Consider the following 15,085-nt stretch of genomic DNA (forward strand, 5'->3'; position numbering starts at 1 on the left):
AGGCTCTCTCTCTGATGCTTCTTTCCACCACCCCATACTATCTTCCTTTTCATTGTAGGGCTCCAAAGAACCTGTTTCAAAAAATAAATCCATTCCTTCCACTGCCATAAAAAAATCTTTCCTCTACATAGATCTATTCATGTCACTCCTCTGTTCAAAAATCTTTAAGCCCCTGCACAATTTCAAACTGTCTGAGAAGCTTGCCCTATATCCCCAAGCTGGTGTGAATTCATCAGAGCCAAGAATTTTGAATTGGAAGGGGCCTCTGATGCCATCTTGTCCAGCCCCCTCATTTTACAGATGTAGAAAGCAAGACCCAGGGAGGTCAGACGACTTATTATGAGGTTCCAGAGCTAATAAATAACACCACCAGGCTGTGAACTAGATCCTCTGACTCTGTTCTCTCTCTCCCTTTATAGGTCCTCTCTTCCCACTATACCATGCTAGTCTTTTGACCTGTCTTTCCCTCTTGGATAGTCTCTCTGGCAAAGCACAGTTACAACAAATACCAGAGGGCATGTCGGCCTTCTGGAATCATGAATAAACCAGCTCTTTTCTTCCAGGGTTGCTGTAGTTATCCTAGTTACCCTATCTACTAGTTAATTACCTTTTAAACTTGCTGACACATCCTCCATTTAAATGGTGGCTCTGTGTGTCTGAGATAAAATGCCAAGTTTACATTTTATCTTCTTCTAGGAAGGGCTATGAGAGCCAGAAAAAGATCTAGCCTGCTGTCCCAGCAGACCCCAGGTGTGCATAAGGGTAAATAGGGATTATACAAATGAGAGGTCATTAAAGGGCTGGTAATGTTAATTTGGCATGACACCCCTAATGGGTTATATCTTCACACTTGAGTTACCTAATCATCTAAATTCTTTTAACAAATTTACATTTCATTTTAGAGATCCAGATTTAAATTGACTTGTCCTATATCACCAACAAATCTTTGGGCATTGTTTTTATTTGCTAACCAACCTAACCCTTAAGTTTGACTTTAGGGGTCTAGAAATATGCTTGGGTATAAATTTTTCTTCCAAAAAGAGATCTGAAACTCTGAGATGCTAAATGCCCACATGGCCAATGTAATTCATGAAACATTTATTAAACCCCTCTATGTGCAAGGCATTGTGCTCAATCCTGAGAAACAGAAAAATAAAATATGACCACTTTTGTCCTCAAGAGTCTCCATTCCATACTCCTGGGCATAGCACAGATACACAGGTTGGTATAATGCACGTTAGAACATAAGAGGAGTAAAGGAGACACCCAGACTCTCAGACAAAAGATTCAGAGGGGACTTCACAGACTATAACTGGGCTAAGCATAGTTGAGAAAGAGAAAAATTCTGAAAGATAGGAATGATGAGATGCCCAAATTATGCATGAAGGAGGAGAGGAGAGTTGAAGGGGAAGGACTGACCTAATCTTGGAGTCAAAGAATCAGACATGGAGAAATCAATAACAATAGTAATAGTAATAATTGCTGGCATTTATATACCACAGTAAGGTTTACAAAGGTTTACTCATTCTCAATTTATCTTCACAACAACCCCAGAAAGGAAGTGCTATTATGATCACTATTTTACATATAAGGAAACTGAGGCAGGCAGGGGTGAAGTCCAAAGTCACACAGTGTCTTTCTGACTCTGCCAGTCTATTCAGTGGCTGCCTCTCAACAAGTAACAAATAGAAAAGAGGTTGTGACAGCTTTCGTGACCAGTAGGCTGGATCTGAATGCCTAGGACTCTATAACCTGGTATAGATGCTATCATCTCCCTTCTTCCCCAACCCCTCACTTTTCCACTTCTTGCTCCCATGACTAAAGTCATAATACAACATTGCCTGGAAGGTCCTTTTGTTCAGCTCAGCACTCCCTCCCCTGGCCACCACTCTCCTGTGTTGTCTCCCCAGTCAGACCATAAGCTCCATGAGGGGCAGGAACTATCTTGATTTTTTCTTTGTATCTTTAGCATGTAGCACATATTAAATATTTAATAAATATTTTATTCCTTCATTCATATAGCTAGTAGCCTACTTTACCTAGACTGTCTGAATGTGTGAATGGTTATGACATGAAAAAGGAAAGGAAAGGTAGGCTGCAGCCAGACTTGGAAGGCCATGAATGTTTGGCTAAAGATTTGTATCTCTTAATAGAAGCATTAAGAGGCCACTGAGCAGGAGAATGATAGGAAACTGAATTCAAAGGTAAATATTCTTTTTCCTTTTTGGAAAATGAAAACCCAGATCTTATTTCTCTAGGATAAAGAACAAATGAAGTGTTTAAAGTTCAGACTGTAGAGTCTGAACCTTGATAAAGTTCAAGAAGTGTGTATTAAGGGTTGCTGTGTCATATAACACAAACAGCAATTTGATTACTTGCTCAATTGTGGAGTTGTTTCAAGCTTACAATTATTGAGACAGGATAAAAAATTGTGAAACGGTACTAGAGATTTTCCATGGCATAAAAACAATGCCAATCACATTAAAATTTCTTACTATTGAAAATATTTATTTTTAATGCTAATTTGAAAAGTGTTAAGTCTCAAGTCAATGAGATTTAGTGATTAATAATTACAATATGCCACACTAGTAGCACCTTGTACTTTAACCCAAAAAAAAAAAAAAAAAAAAAAGGCAGTAAAGGGGAGCCAGTAAAGGCACCACTGCAGCTTCATGCTGATACCCAGAATGCCCTGAAGGAGGATATAGGCTCTGCTCGCTGAGAACTATGGCCGAGATCAGAGAAGAACAGGGCCTAGTGGTAAGGACATATATTCTACCTAGACACAATGTGACAAAGGTTCAACTAAGCCCAGATAATAACACATGCGAATGTCCCTGGGGCTGCCTCACACTACTATCTGTCAAAAGAAATGGTACAAATCTGGCCTGAAGCTTGGATTCTGCCCCCTCTGATATCATAGAACTCTTTCGGTTTATGCATGGACAAAAAGAAGCATCAAACATACAGTGTATTTTGTTCAACAGATTGGCTTTTTTCTTTTTCTTTTATCCATCTCCTTAAGGAGAAAGTGAGAAATCCCCATAAAATGCTTCTGATAAGAATGGGTAGAGGGAAAGAAACTGGGACTGAAAACACAGAAAAAAAGGACTAAGTGAGAGCTCAATATTAAATCAGTGGCAAATCCATATCAGCACACTCAGTGAAGGAATGATTCTTCAAGTCGTTTGGACAAATCATTCAGTACAGAATACTGTCATGGAAACTTGTTTGTAAGAGACCAGGATTGGAGGTAGAGGAAGTACAGTCCAGTGGACAACACAGGGACCTTGGGATCAGAAGGTTTGAAGCCCAGACTATCCTGACTCTGTGACCTTGAACTGGTCATTTTCTCACGATAAGGCTTTCACTAAGAATTTTACAAGGTTGCTGGGAGAAAAGTGCTTTGGAAACTAAAATAATATATAGATGCTATAATTAGAAGCATCATCCATCAATTTAATCATACCATTTTGTACTCTTAAGTTGTTGAAAAGCAGAAATTAATTTAGGATCCATGTAATTATGATCATCTCGGTTTACATTTCTATAATACCTTGCCATTATAAAGTGTTTAAAATACACTGATTTGATCCAACAACCTTGTGAGGCGATAGCGAAAGCATCTTAATCCCCATTTTACAGAGGCTCAAAGGCATAAAATGATTTGCCTTGTAGTGAGCAGAAGAGCTGAGGGTGGAGCTAAGGCTTCCCAACAAGGCCTTCCATTAACCCTGCCTCTCAGAGTTCAACTATCAGGAGGAGAATTGAACAAGCTGTTCTCCATCTATATCTGTGCTAAAGATTCATCATTTGGGGCATAAAACCCTAGAAACAAAGGACTACATGAAAAACCAATATACAAAACATTAGGAACACTGTGGACATTTAACTTCAATGTAGAACACAGAGAATCTAAACAATTTTGGATAATAAAATGAGCTCTGAAACTAAAAAGGTTGTGGCCTGTGAAACCATAGCCTTCAAAGGGGACAGACCCAATTAACTTTCAAATACAGAGCACCTAATTTTTGTCCCTTTAGCTAAGAGACTTGTTCTTTTGGTCAGTGCAGAAGCTCAATTGTTTTCCCTGAATATCAAAGAAACTGGAGCACTTAATGATAATAATATACTGAGCAGAATATCATGGTACATTATTAGTAATATCCTATTCGACTTTGAAGCAGGGAAAAAGGTTAGTTGTTTTGTTAAAATTCTTCTCATCCGGTTGAAAATGTTTAAAAATAAAACTCATTAGTAGACTCTCAAAACCATAAAACATTAAGACTGGAAAGAGCATTAGAAACTAGCTAATCCAATCTCGTTTTTCTGAGGCTCAAAGAATGAAAGGGATTTCCTTGCCCAAAGTCACATAGCTTTTCTAACATCATTACCACAAATGTTATGTTTTAGAAATGCCTTTTTTAAAGAATAGGCAACATAGTTCTTCCTCCTAGGTGCAAGTGGCCCTATCCTGACAAAGAACCATCCCAGTTTAGCAGAGAGAAGGTCCCTCATACTGAAGTCAAAGGCTCAGGTACCTCTATGCCAAATTTCTGCCAATTCCCCAGCTGATGGTAAATCTACATTCCCCCAAACAAGGATAAGAGGGTGGAGAGAGAAAAGAGAGATAAGAGATGAAAGAGCTAGAAGAATGAACCACAAAACAGTTAAGGAAACCACAGTCTGTGTGTACAGAGCCTGGCTCAGTGGGGAAAGCACTACTATAGGATCAGAAAGTGCTGGGGAGGAGATCTGGTCAAAGGCTATTTCCCCTCTCTGACCATCAGTTTCATTATCTATAAAATGGGGCAACAATATTTGTACTGTTTAAGACAGGGGGAGATAATGTTGGACTTGGAGACAGGAAAAGCAGAGTCCAATTCCTTGCCTCAAGTGCTCATCAGCTGGGTAACCCTGGAAAAGCCTATTTGCCTCAGTTTCCTCTTCTATAAAATGAAAATAATAAGAACACCAGCCTCCCAGGGTTGTTAATAGTATAAAATGAGTTCATATTGGGGAAAATGATAGGTAAACTTAAAGCACTATGTAACCGCTGCCTATTATTTACCTTGTAGAAGTATCAAGAGGATCAAAGGAGAAATTATGTCAACAAATTTGTTATCATCATCATTATTATTACAGAAGAGAATCTGGGAACTGGGCTTTGGGCCTATAGCTCAGACCACCCCAAGCCTCCTTTGGCAGTTTTCTCACAAGGTATCCTATCTACCCCAGCAAGGGGCACTCATTACATAAATCCGTCAGCTGCATTCTGCAAGGCTGTGGGTGGCAGAGGGGGAGTTGTACTTGATGGAACTATCATTTCAGTTCTTTATGGTCCACTAATTCACCTGTCAGCTTTATTAGTGTCCAATAATGTGTTTAATCCCCCAAACCTTTCCCTGGTGCTTGGAAAGATGGTAAGAACAAAATCCCATCTGGTCACTGATGGGCGACCAGCCCACAAAGCACTTGGTTTGTGCCCCAGCAGCCACTCCCCATCACCCTGTAGGTGGGTAAGGCCGGGCTGCCAGTCAGGCCCGAGATGCTGATATTGTAATTGCAGCAAGCAGTGCAAAATACTACCCAGTTTCACCAAGACCTCATCATCCATATTTCTACCCACTGGCTATTTATACACTTAAATTTTTTTCTCCCTTTGAGCAAATAAATATCTCTGTTTCCCAGGCATCCAGCAGCTTTCCTCAGCAAGCAATGGCAGAGCCCGGCTGAATGAAATAAGCGCCTGAGCTCTCAGTTGCTGCTTCTCCTAGAAAGTATTTGTTTATCTAGACCCAATCACAGCTCCCCTATCTGTGTAATGACTTCCTCCCAGCAGCCAGAGAGATTACCCACACCACTGATCACTTTATTACTTCATAATGGCTGTTTATTTACTTTACTGCGGCAGTAACATGGAGGGATAAAGCCTTTCACAGCTGGGCAAACTCACCATACTCCTTCCGCAGGTGGTCTGGAATGTGGGGCTCATAACCTTCCTTCTCGGGCACCTCCACAAAATCCGCTTCCTCTTCATCTTCATCGGAGTCAGCATCTAAGGCTCGCCTCTAGGGAAAGAAACACACCCTAAGCACAGACAAAAATCCATTTGGGGCCACTTTAAATGAAAATATTCATCTATTGGAAAGGGGGAGGGAGACCTATAAAATACCTTAGTTCACCCCAGTAAGTTCATTTATACTCAAGTTTTCTCCCTATAAAGACACAGCTTTACAATATTTCAAAATCTTAGCTCCCAAACCATCTTGGAACCTTAAAATATTTCCCTAAAATGTGAGCTTTAAGGATTCTCCCTTAAATATGTCACTTGCCAATCCTGGACCAGTGTAAAAGGAAATGGAAAAGGCACATCAAAATAGCAGTCACCTCCAGAAACTGGTCTCCCAGTTCAAGTCTTTCTTTGTTGATGCCTTTGCTGCAAGGATTGTATAAAATAATCACTGTTTCACAGAACAAACTGATGGGCAGAAAGAAAGAGTGCAGAAGAATGGGGGATTTAATGCTGATAAAAGCAAGGAAATTCACTCTGGTTTCAATGTGTTTTTACTCTATCACTTCTTTCTTTTCTTTAAAGCATGAAACTTAAGAGAAGCTGAAAATTATCACAAATCCATGTTCTTCAGGATGGATAAAATTTATAAAACCTATTATAGCAAAAAACATAAATCAGGCCAAATTTAACACTTTAAACTTCTTTCAGGTACAATATATACAGGATGTGGTTAACATCTACACAATGACTATCTGATATACTATTCAAGAACAGACTACATGTATTAAAACCAATGCAACTCTTACCTTGCTAGATATGTTTTAATGTTACTTAGCTGCTGGCTAAATTTTTTTTTCTTTTGAATAGCTTTAAATAAAAATAACTGATCTAAGTCACCATTCTAACCTAAAAAATGAAATTGTAATCCCAGTGAATGCTAGCTAGTAGCAAGCTGGTTGCCTGTCCAGGAGGAACATTCATGGCTAAGTTCTAACTAAATGCCCAAGACCCCCCAAGTCCCCCAGGCCACACATGCTTCAGAATGGTGACGGTTTCACATTTAATTTGCTTTGCCCCTCCTCTGCTGAATGAAAGAATTCCGCTTACCCCATTTTATTAAAAAGCAACAGAAATCAACATGTGTTTATATTGTCTGCTCTTTTCTGGAAATCAAAACCAAGCTACAGTTCTGGGAGACAATCTGAGGAGCATTCCTCACAGGGAACACAAAAGCAAAAGCCAGGTGAGCGTGATGACTTTCAGTGTCCCTGCTGCTTTCCAAACAGGTCTTTAACATGGATATCTATATAAAACCACTGGGCAAATGAATAAGAGAAGAGGAGAGAGAGAGAGAGAGAGAGAGAGAGAGAGAGAGAGAGAGAGAGAGAGAGAGAGAGAGAGAGAAAGAGAGAGAAAAGGAGAGAGGGAGAGAGGTTTTAACATGGATATCTATATAAAACCACTGGGCAAATGAATAAGAGAAGAGGAGAGAGAGAGAGAGAGAGAGAGAGAGAGAGAGAGAGAGAGAGAGAGAGAGAGAGAGGAATATGATTTCCCCCGGCAGCAGTATCATACCAATTTAATTCACTAATCTAATCATGTGTCACAGCAGTATAAGCTGAGATACTGCAGCTTAAAAGAAAAAAAAGGGAAAAAAAAACAGAAACCTGGAAGGAGAAAAAACCAACCCCTAACCCAGTAAGCTACATCCATACTGCATCACTTCTTGATCAGCAATTCTCATGGGCAAGAGCCAAAATCTCTCTCTAGCTAAGCAGATGGAAGTTAAACCAATAGAAGTACATAATTATTGTGGAAACTTGGTTCAACATTCTTTTCTATAGAATCCCCTCCTAGAAAGATGTTTGCTTACTGGGGGGAAAAAAAGAAAGAAAAGAATGCTTTAATGAATATCCCAGAAAACAGAGGGTTTGGGGGGGTGTCCATATCAAACAGGTTTTTATTCCCCCTCCTATTTCCCTTTCACTGGAAATTCCTTTATCAATCATAACTGAAACCACCCCTGCCATTTATGATAAACAGGCCTCAAAATTGAAATCCCCCAGCCGAAGCAATGCTTTCTTCTTCCTCACCCAGAGAGAAAGAAAGGGTCACCAGGCTGTAGGAAGTATTGGAGAGCTACATATTTTGTTTTTGCTTCTTACTACAAACAGCTCTCCCTAGCCACAGAAAGGAAACTAGTCTTTCAATCCTGCTTGAAGTCAATGGGACAAAAACCTATCCAAGGTGCCACACTTGGGTTATAGGGAAGTCCAACAGCATACCTCTACCAAAAACCTGCTAAAGTACTGGCCAAGGACAGGTGTCCATTTTCAAAATCTAGATATAGAAGAGCTCCTAGTATATACCAAGAAAGCAAAGTACTGTATTTGCAGTTTTTGCTTCAAGCCAGATACAAAGAATTCCCTCATCTAACTCAATGGATCAAGTCTACTCAACAAGAGAGTGAGGTACAAGATAAACTATGTCTTATTATCATGAAGCTTAAGGGAATTCTCACCTTCATTCTGTCAGGTATTTGTGGCCCAAACATAAACATCCATAGAGATTTTTTTAAATGCAGTTGGGGACCCCCCCCACACACACACACATTTCTCCTCTATATAATGGCATCGTTTTTGTGTTTCCAAGGAAAAGAACACAAAACAAACCCCCAACCAAACTACAGAGAAGCATTTCCAGTGTTGCTATATTCCTATGCTTTTAAAAGGCAAACTATTAAATCTATACACTAAAAGCCCTAGCCTGTAAAAACTTGGTTATGTTTCCCAAGTAAAAGCCGTGCTTAAGCTTCTCTACAAGACAATAATGATTGGCATTTCAGGATGCTCAGAGATTTGAGCTCTGATTTTCCACTGGAAGAATACAGATCAATGAACCTCAAGCCACAAGTGCTCCAATAACTAGACAAACTAAAACAAGGCCAATGGTATCTGCAACTTTAGCCTGTCCTTGCTTAGTCAAGAGTCTAGCCTCACATCTATGATTGGACTTAAGACACGTTATTAACATGCTAATTTCACATGATGAGAGCATCTCCAGAATGTAATGCTGGCTCTAGCATTCAGCCCGGCAGGGATACTGAATGCTGAGGGTATACCTGTCTCAGACACTCCTAAGCCTATGAAAATCTCTCCTGAGGAAAGGCCTAATCAGATGCAAATTCACTTTGTTTAGGTCCGATCTGTGAGCTGTGCATTTAGGGGCTATAGGAAACATTAATCATTGGAAACTGTAATTTTTGTTATCAGTCTAACACTAATCAAAAGGGAAACCTGTCACTACCGCTGACCTGTGAAACGTCCCAATTATACTCTTCGGAAATGACAGGAGCACTTAACTTCCTCACTGAGTAAATGACGACGATCAATCAAGTCTGAATAACAATGAGCCACGGAGCTGAAAATTATTTTTTGTATAGAATCTACCCAGGAATTTATGAAAGGTGAAAAGCAACCCAAGGTTTTAGGGGCATTATGGCTCCCAGCTAGTGCAGTGCATATCAAACACTAAACAGAATTTATGTGTTTTAATTTTCTAAAAGGTAGATGTGGACTTGGTGCTACAATGCATAACATATAATGCCAGATTTTAAATATAGGGGTCATTTTCATAAAATATTATGCTTATTGTTTGCACCCTTGAATTTCATTGGGGACTTTGATTAAATTTCTATTTTCTGGAAAATATTTAACTGCTTAGCTAACTAGTAGGAATTAAGCCTTCTTTTCCTCATTGGAAATATTTATTTTGGGGGTTACATCAGAAATCTGGGTCTATTTGTTCCAAAATAAAAAGTGATGAGACTGAGCTCTCAAACCTAAACATGTCTATAAATAGTCATGTTCATTAAGTCATTTTTTTTTAATACAAAAGCACAGCTTATTATCTTGTCTACAGCAATTCAGTTCCCCTTCTCCTAAAAAGATATTTGTTCAGGATCTCAGGTGTCCTCTTATGCTCTTCTTAAAGAGCTAAATCCACATTTTTTTCACTTCATTTTTTTAATAAGTTAAAAATAAGATAATATATTAAATCTAAATCAATTTGGAATTATGAAATGTTCACTACTTCTGTTCAAAAGACTCAAATTATAATTTTATCTTTCCCAAGCTAAATATCTAACCATACCATATACCTGTAATACATAAATTATGCTATCATATAAAATACAATTAAATTATAGCTTAAGGAAAGGTGATCATTATCTTTGTTAATGACAATAGTGAATGAGAATCCAATGGTGAGTCAATCTCTCTTCGATGTGCAAACTAAAAATATTACATAAACTTTGAAGACCCTTTGGAGAAAGGGAATGGAAGGGAATCAGCAAAAAAAAATCCCCACTTGACCATTTTTAAACATTTCCTTCTTAAGGCAACAAATAAATGGCTCAAAAGAATCACATAATTTTAAGTGATGGTTCTCAAAGTATAGTTTGAGGACTCCTGAAGGTCCTTGAGACTCTTTCATAGAGTTCTCAAAGTCAAAACTATTTTCACAAAAAATACTAACATTATCTACCTATTAAAACATTCCTCCCTTTTTTAACTACAAATCTGTGTAAGGTCAGATTTTCTTCACATATGTCAACCAAAACAACATAACACAACAGATTGAATATAGAAGTAGATATGAAAATCTAGCCATAGCCAGACATTTCAGAGATTTGCAAAAATATGTAAAGCAATGTCACTCTTCTCACTAAATTTTTGTTTTTTAAAAAATAGTTATTTTCCACTGTTATTTGTGTTACATGTAATTAATTTTTATTGTTATTTTAAAATAAACTAATAAGTATTTTAAATATTGGTTTTAATTTCCAGTATGATAAGTGTTGATAGATAAAATCCACATAAGCAAAATTCTTTGAGTTCCTCAATAATTTTTAAGAGTTTAAAGGAGTCCTGAATCCTAAAGTTTTGAGAACTATTGATTTAAAACATTTAGAAGAGTTTGTGGAGTTTTTGGTTCAAACTCTTCATTTTACAGATAGGGAAACTGAGGCCCAGAGAAGTGCAGGAACTTTCCAGAATCACTCAAGTACTAAGTGGCAGGGCCAGTATTTGAAGCCAGGTGTCTCGACTCCAAGTCTAATACTCACTATATCTCAAGTTGCTATAAAATAGGTAGACTTCTGTTTGAGGCTCAAATCCACTTGAGGACACTAGTGAGGAGGAATATGAACCAAACAAATCTCACTTTAAAAAACATCCAGAATTGACACATTGGCCACACTTTTAGAAGCAGAGGCTTTGGGTAGATAAGCCAAAAGAGAACCTCTGTATCTGATGGAAATGACCTTCAGAACAATCTTCTAAGAATTGAACCTTCCAAAGAGCAGTTTCCCCCTAGAACAGGTTACTTTCAACCTTACCCAAAAGCTAAGCTCCCAAATCATTATTCAAAAATAAATAAAGCTCTTTAAAAGCAAAACTACAACCATCTTTCCCTCCCTCTATCATTCTTCCTTCCTACTATCCCCAAAAACGTATTTGAAGAGAATGAAATCATTTGTGTTTCACTTTGCACTGTCATTTCTGGGACAGAATGAGGAAGACAGAGGACTACTCAGGAACAGGTCGGTGTGGTTGTGGTCTGTGGGGGAATACCTAAGAAGTGCTGACAGAAGTCTTTGCTAGCCAATCAAAAGCTTCTCCTCCTAATGTCTATTTAGTAAAACAGGAACCACACGTGACAGAGCACAAAATCGTGATAGGATTTCCTTCTCCTCCTTTTTAAATTTTTTTTTAATTTTAAGTATTTGAATAGAGCCAAGATTGACTGACTCTCATTAAAATCAAACACACAATTAATAGTGATGGCTCTCACTCACCCAAAATTAAACCGACACTGCACCAGCACAAACAAGGCCGCACATAGACCTAACTCACAAGGGAGAGATGAAGAAGTGTCCTTGCTTCCTGCCCTGGTTTTATACAAATTGATTCTTACCCACAGTTAAAAGGATTTAGAAAAATGAGCCCCTGCAATCATAATTAAACAAGCAATAAAGCTGTGAAAATATACAATGCAATCAGTTTATAGAACTCGATGCAGTGAGAACGCTAATTATTTGAGAGGGGAAAAGAGAGAAGGAGCAAAGGCAGTACAGAAAGAAGCCATATCTACTGACTGGAGTCTCCCGCTGGGCGGAAACTACAGCTGGGACCATTAAATAAATTTTGTACGGTCTAATTAACTTGCTTCGCAATCTCAATTACTTTTCACCCAAGAAATCACTTTTGTTCAGTTTTATGTGTGTCTGTTTCCCTTTTTTAAAAAAAAAATGATGTAAGGCATCCTCAGACAAGTGAACTCTAAACTTCATTTGTCTTTCAGCCGGCTTGATGGCTATGCATTTAAAAACCCATTCTATCTTATAAACTAAAAATTAAATGTACTCAGCTGTGATGGTCGCCATTGCATCTGCTATTTATATGCTAATACCCTCCCTGGAAGATCTTGCAAATTATTCCACCATGCCAATATCTCATGTGCATCTACTCAGAGCCAACTAAACATTTTTTTTTCCTAGAGGACAGAAGATTTTGGCCAAGGGACTATAATACTTAGCACAGTGGAACCCATTTAAAGAGGCAGCTAGCTGTTAGGTGAAGATATTTTGTTTAAAATAAAAATATGCCCAGAATTGCAGTCAGGTCTTTTAAAATGAGCATAGCTTGAGCTTCGTAAATCCAATCATCTATTTCTATTACCTGAGTACAAATCTTTTAAAACAAAGACATGCATTTTACAGAAAAATACCTTCTCTGTTTACATACCCAAACAAGATGAAAAAAAAATTTCAATCTTAATATTGAAAAATTTCAAAATTAGAGGTGGCAATAGCTTTTTCACCCTTTTCAAAATGATGATGTTATTTCAAGCTAAACTAGAAACAAGATTTTAAATGAAAACCAAGTCTGGATGACAAAAGATTACATAATCTATTTCCTAGGGCAAAAGGGTCCTTTTTATCTGCTTAGGAAAAAAATCTTTCTTATTTGCATTACAACAAAAAATATGAGAACACCACAGCAATATTTTAGAATCTCCTTTTTATACAACTTCCTATTGCTGAGGTGATAGAAGGTTCTTTTCAAAGGTAGCTGATAGGTAGGCACCTAGCCCAGGCTTTGCAATTAGTACCTTCACAGTTTAGGCTTGTTAAATTAAATAGAATTAAAGGAAATACAGTAGAAAGGACTTTGGATCAGAATGAGAAGATCTGAGTTCAAATCTCTGTTTTGCTATTTAGTAGCTGTGTGAGTTTAGATAAGTCTCATCTATCTGGGCCTCAACTTCTTCAACAAGGGAGCTAATTTAAAGTAAGGGTTCTTAACCAGAGGCCCACAGACCTCCAAGGGATCTGGTGGATAGATTTCAAGAATTCTATGAACTTGAGAGGGAAAAAAATTACATCTTGATCTTCACTAATCTTTACCTGAAATTTAGTATTTCCATCAATTACAATTCTTTTTTAAAAATACATTATTCTAGGGCCAGACTGTAATTACCTAACAGGAAGCCTAAGGCTAAGAGTTCTGAACTGTAGTGGGATAAGCTTATCAAATCAAAAGTGGGATAAGCCTGAGATTTGGTATTAATGTAGTCAATCTCCAGGAACAAGAGGTCATCAAGTTTACTAAAGAAGAGCACACTGGTCCAGGTCAGAAAATGAGGGCACAATTCTCATGCCGATGAGAGTGGGAGTGAGGCCATGAGTAGCCCCTGAACTTCCATCCTGGATAAGAGATAGAGATCCAGTTGCAAAAACAAAAAATATACCCCTAACTTGGTATATTTCTTCTAGCTCTAAATCTTTTAATTATTATTGTTAACCCAATGATCTGGAACTAAAACAAAGTACAATAGTATGATTGGGCCAATGACATACAGAAGTAACACATTCACCAAAAGACCAAAGATTGCACAAAAGTCTCAAGTGTGGCCCAAACAAAAGTAAAATGTAATTGGGAAATGTTTTACAAAAATAAATAAAAAATATAACACAACATAAAAAATGTTAATTTGTTATTTTCTAGGGATCCATTTCTACTTGAGCTTGACACTACTGATTACATATTTCAAAGCTACATACTCAAGGCTGCTAATATCCAGAAAGGCTTTATTCCTTTCTCTTTTCAGGTAAATATAAAGGTAAACTTACAGGTTTAATAGCCTATGATTGGTGTGTCTAAGGGGAAAAAAATCCATCCCTGGTGATCAAGCACCAGGGGATTAGTCACATTATCCATAGCTACACTGATCTTCAGGGGAGAAACACACAGTATATTACAGTCTGCCCATCACTGGCATGACTTCTGAGAACCCTAGGTCACCTTCCACCTACAGTGAGGTGTCTAAAGAGGACTTTAAGCCACAATCAGAATGAGTCATTCTGATAGGCCTGTAGAGACACAGCCATACATATGATGAGGCAACATGGCAAAGTATAAAGTCCACTGGACTGAGAATTGGAAGGTCTAGATACGAGGACCACTCCAGCCACATCCTTCCTATAAGAACGGTCTCCTCATCTGTAAAATGGGGAGAAAAATACTTGCCCTATTTACCTCATGGGGTTATGGTGAGAATTAAATGAGATAATGGATATGAAAGTACTACATAAATATGGGCTATTATAATTCAGTTGATCTGTTATTTAGTTTTATAAACACAAATTAGCACAATCTTGTAAGGTTCTATGTAGAAAATACAGTTTATTTTGCTATGTAATTTGCTTACAAAGTGTGTCTTGTGTAGTGGCTACAGAACTAGTTACTGCTGAACACTGAATGGTCTAAAAGCAGTGGTACATTAGAAAAATAGGCCAAGTTATCACTTGGGTTAGTTGAACTTTACATAAAACTAACATCATATTCAATGGAGTGTGTAATAGTTTCTTAGTTAGAGCAACCTAAGATCTCGAAATCTAATAACTCTTATTCCTCTCCCTCCAAGTGTTATAGCTCCCCACAGTAAGCTAACTTTGGGTTATGCTGTTCAATGTACAGGAAAAAAAAAAAACCCAATGTCTAGGGA

At 37.9% G+C, this 15,085-nt stretch overlaps 1 protein-coding gene across 7 annotated transcripts in view; it reads right to left on the bottom strand.

Annotated features, from left to right (window-relative positions):
* The window catches only part of UVSSA (UV stimulated scaffold protein A), a 98,484-nt gene that overhangs the window by 42,461 nt on the left and 40,938 nt on the right, over nucleotides 1-15,085 (bottom strand). For all 7 annotated transcript variants that reach the window (XM_012552418.3, XM_031943036.1, XM_031943033.1 and 4 more), the window contains exon 8: nucleotides 5,957-6,071. In XM_012552418.3, coding sequence (XP_012407872.1) covers nucleotides 5,957-6,071 — 115 coding nt within the window. The remainder of the gene's footprint in view (nucleotides 1-5,956; nucleotides 6,072-15,085) is intronic.

Source organism: Sarcophilus harrisii, chromosome 6, assembly GCF_902635505.1.
Source record: "Sarcophilus harrisii chromosome 6, mSarHar1.11, whole genome shotgun sequence".
NCBI lineage: Eukaryota > Metazoa > Chordata > Mammalia > Dasyuromorphia > Dasyuridae > Sarcophilus > Sarcophilus harrisii.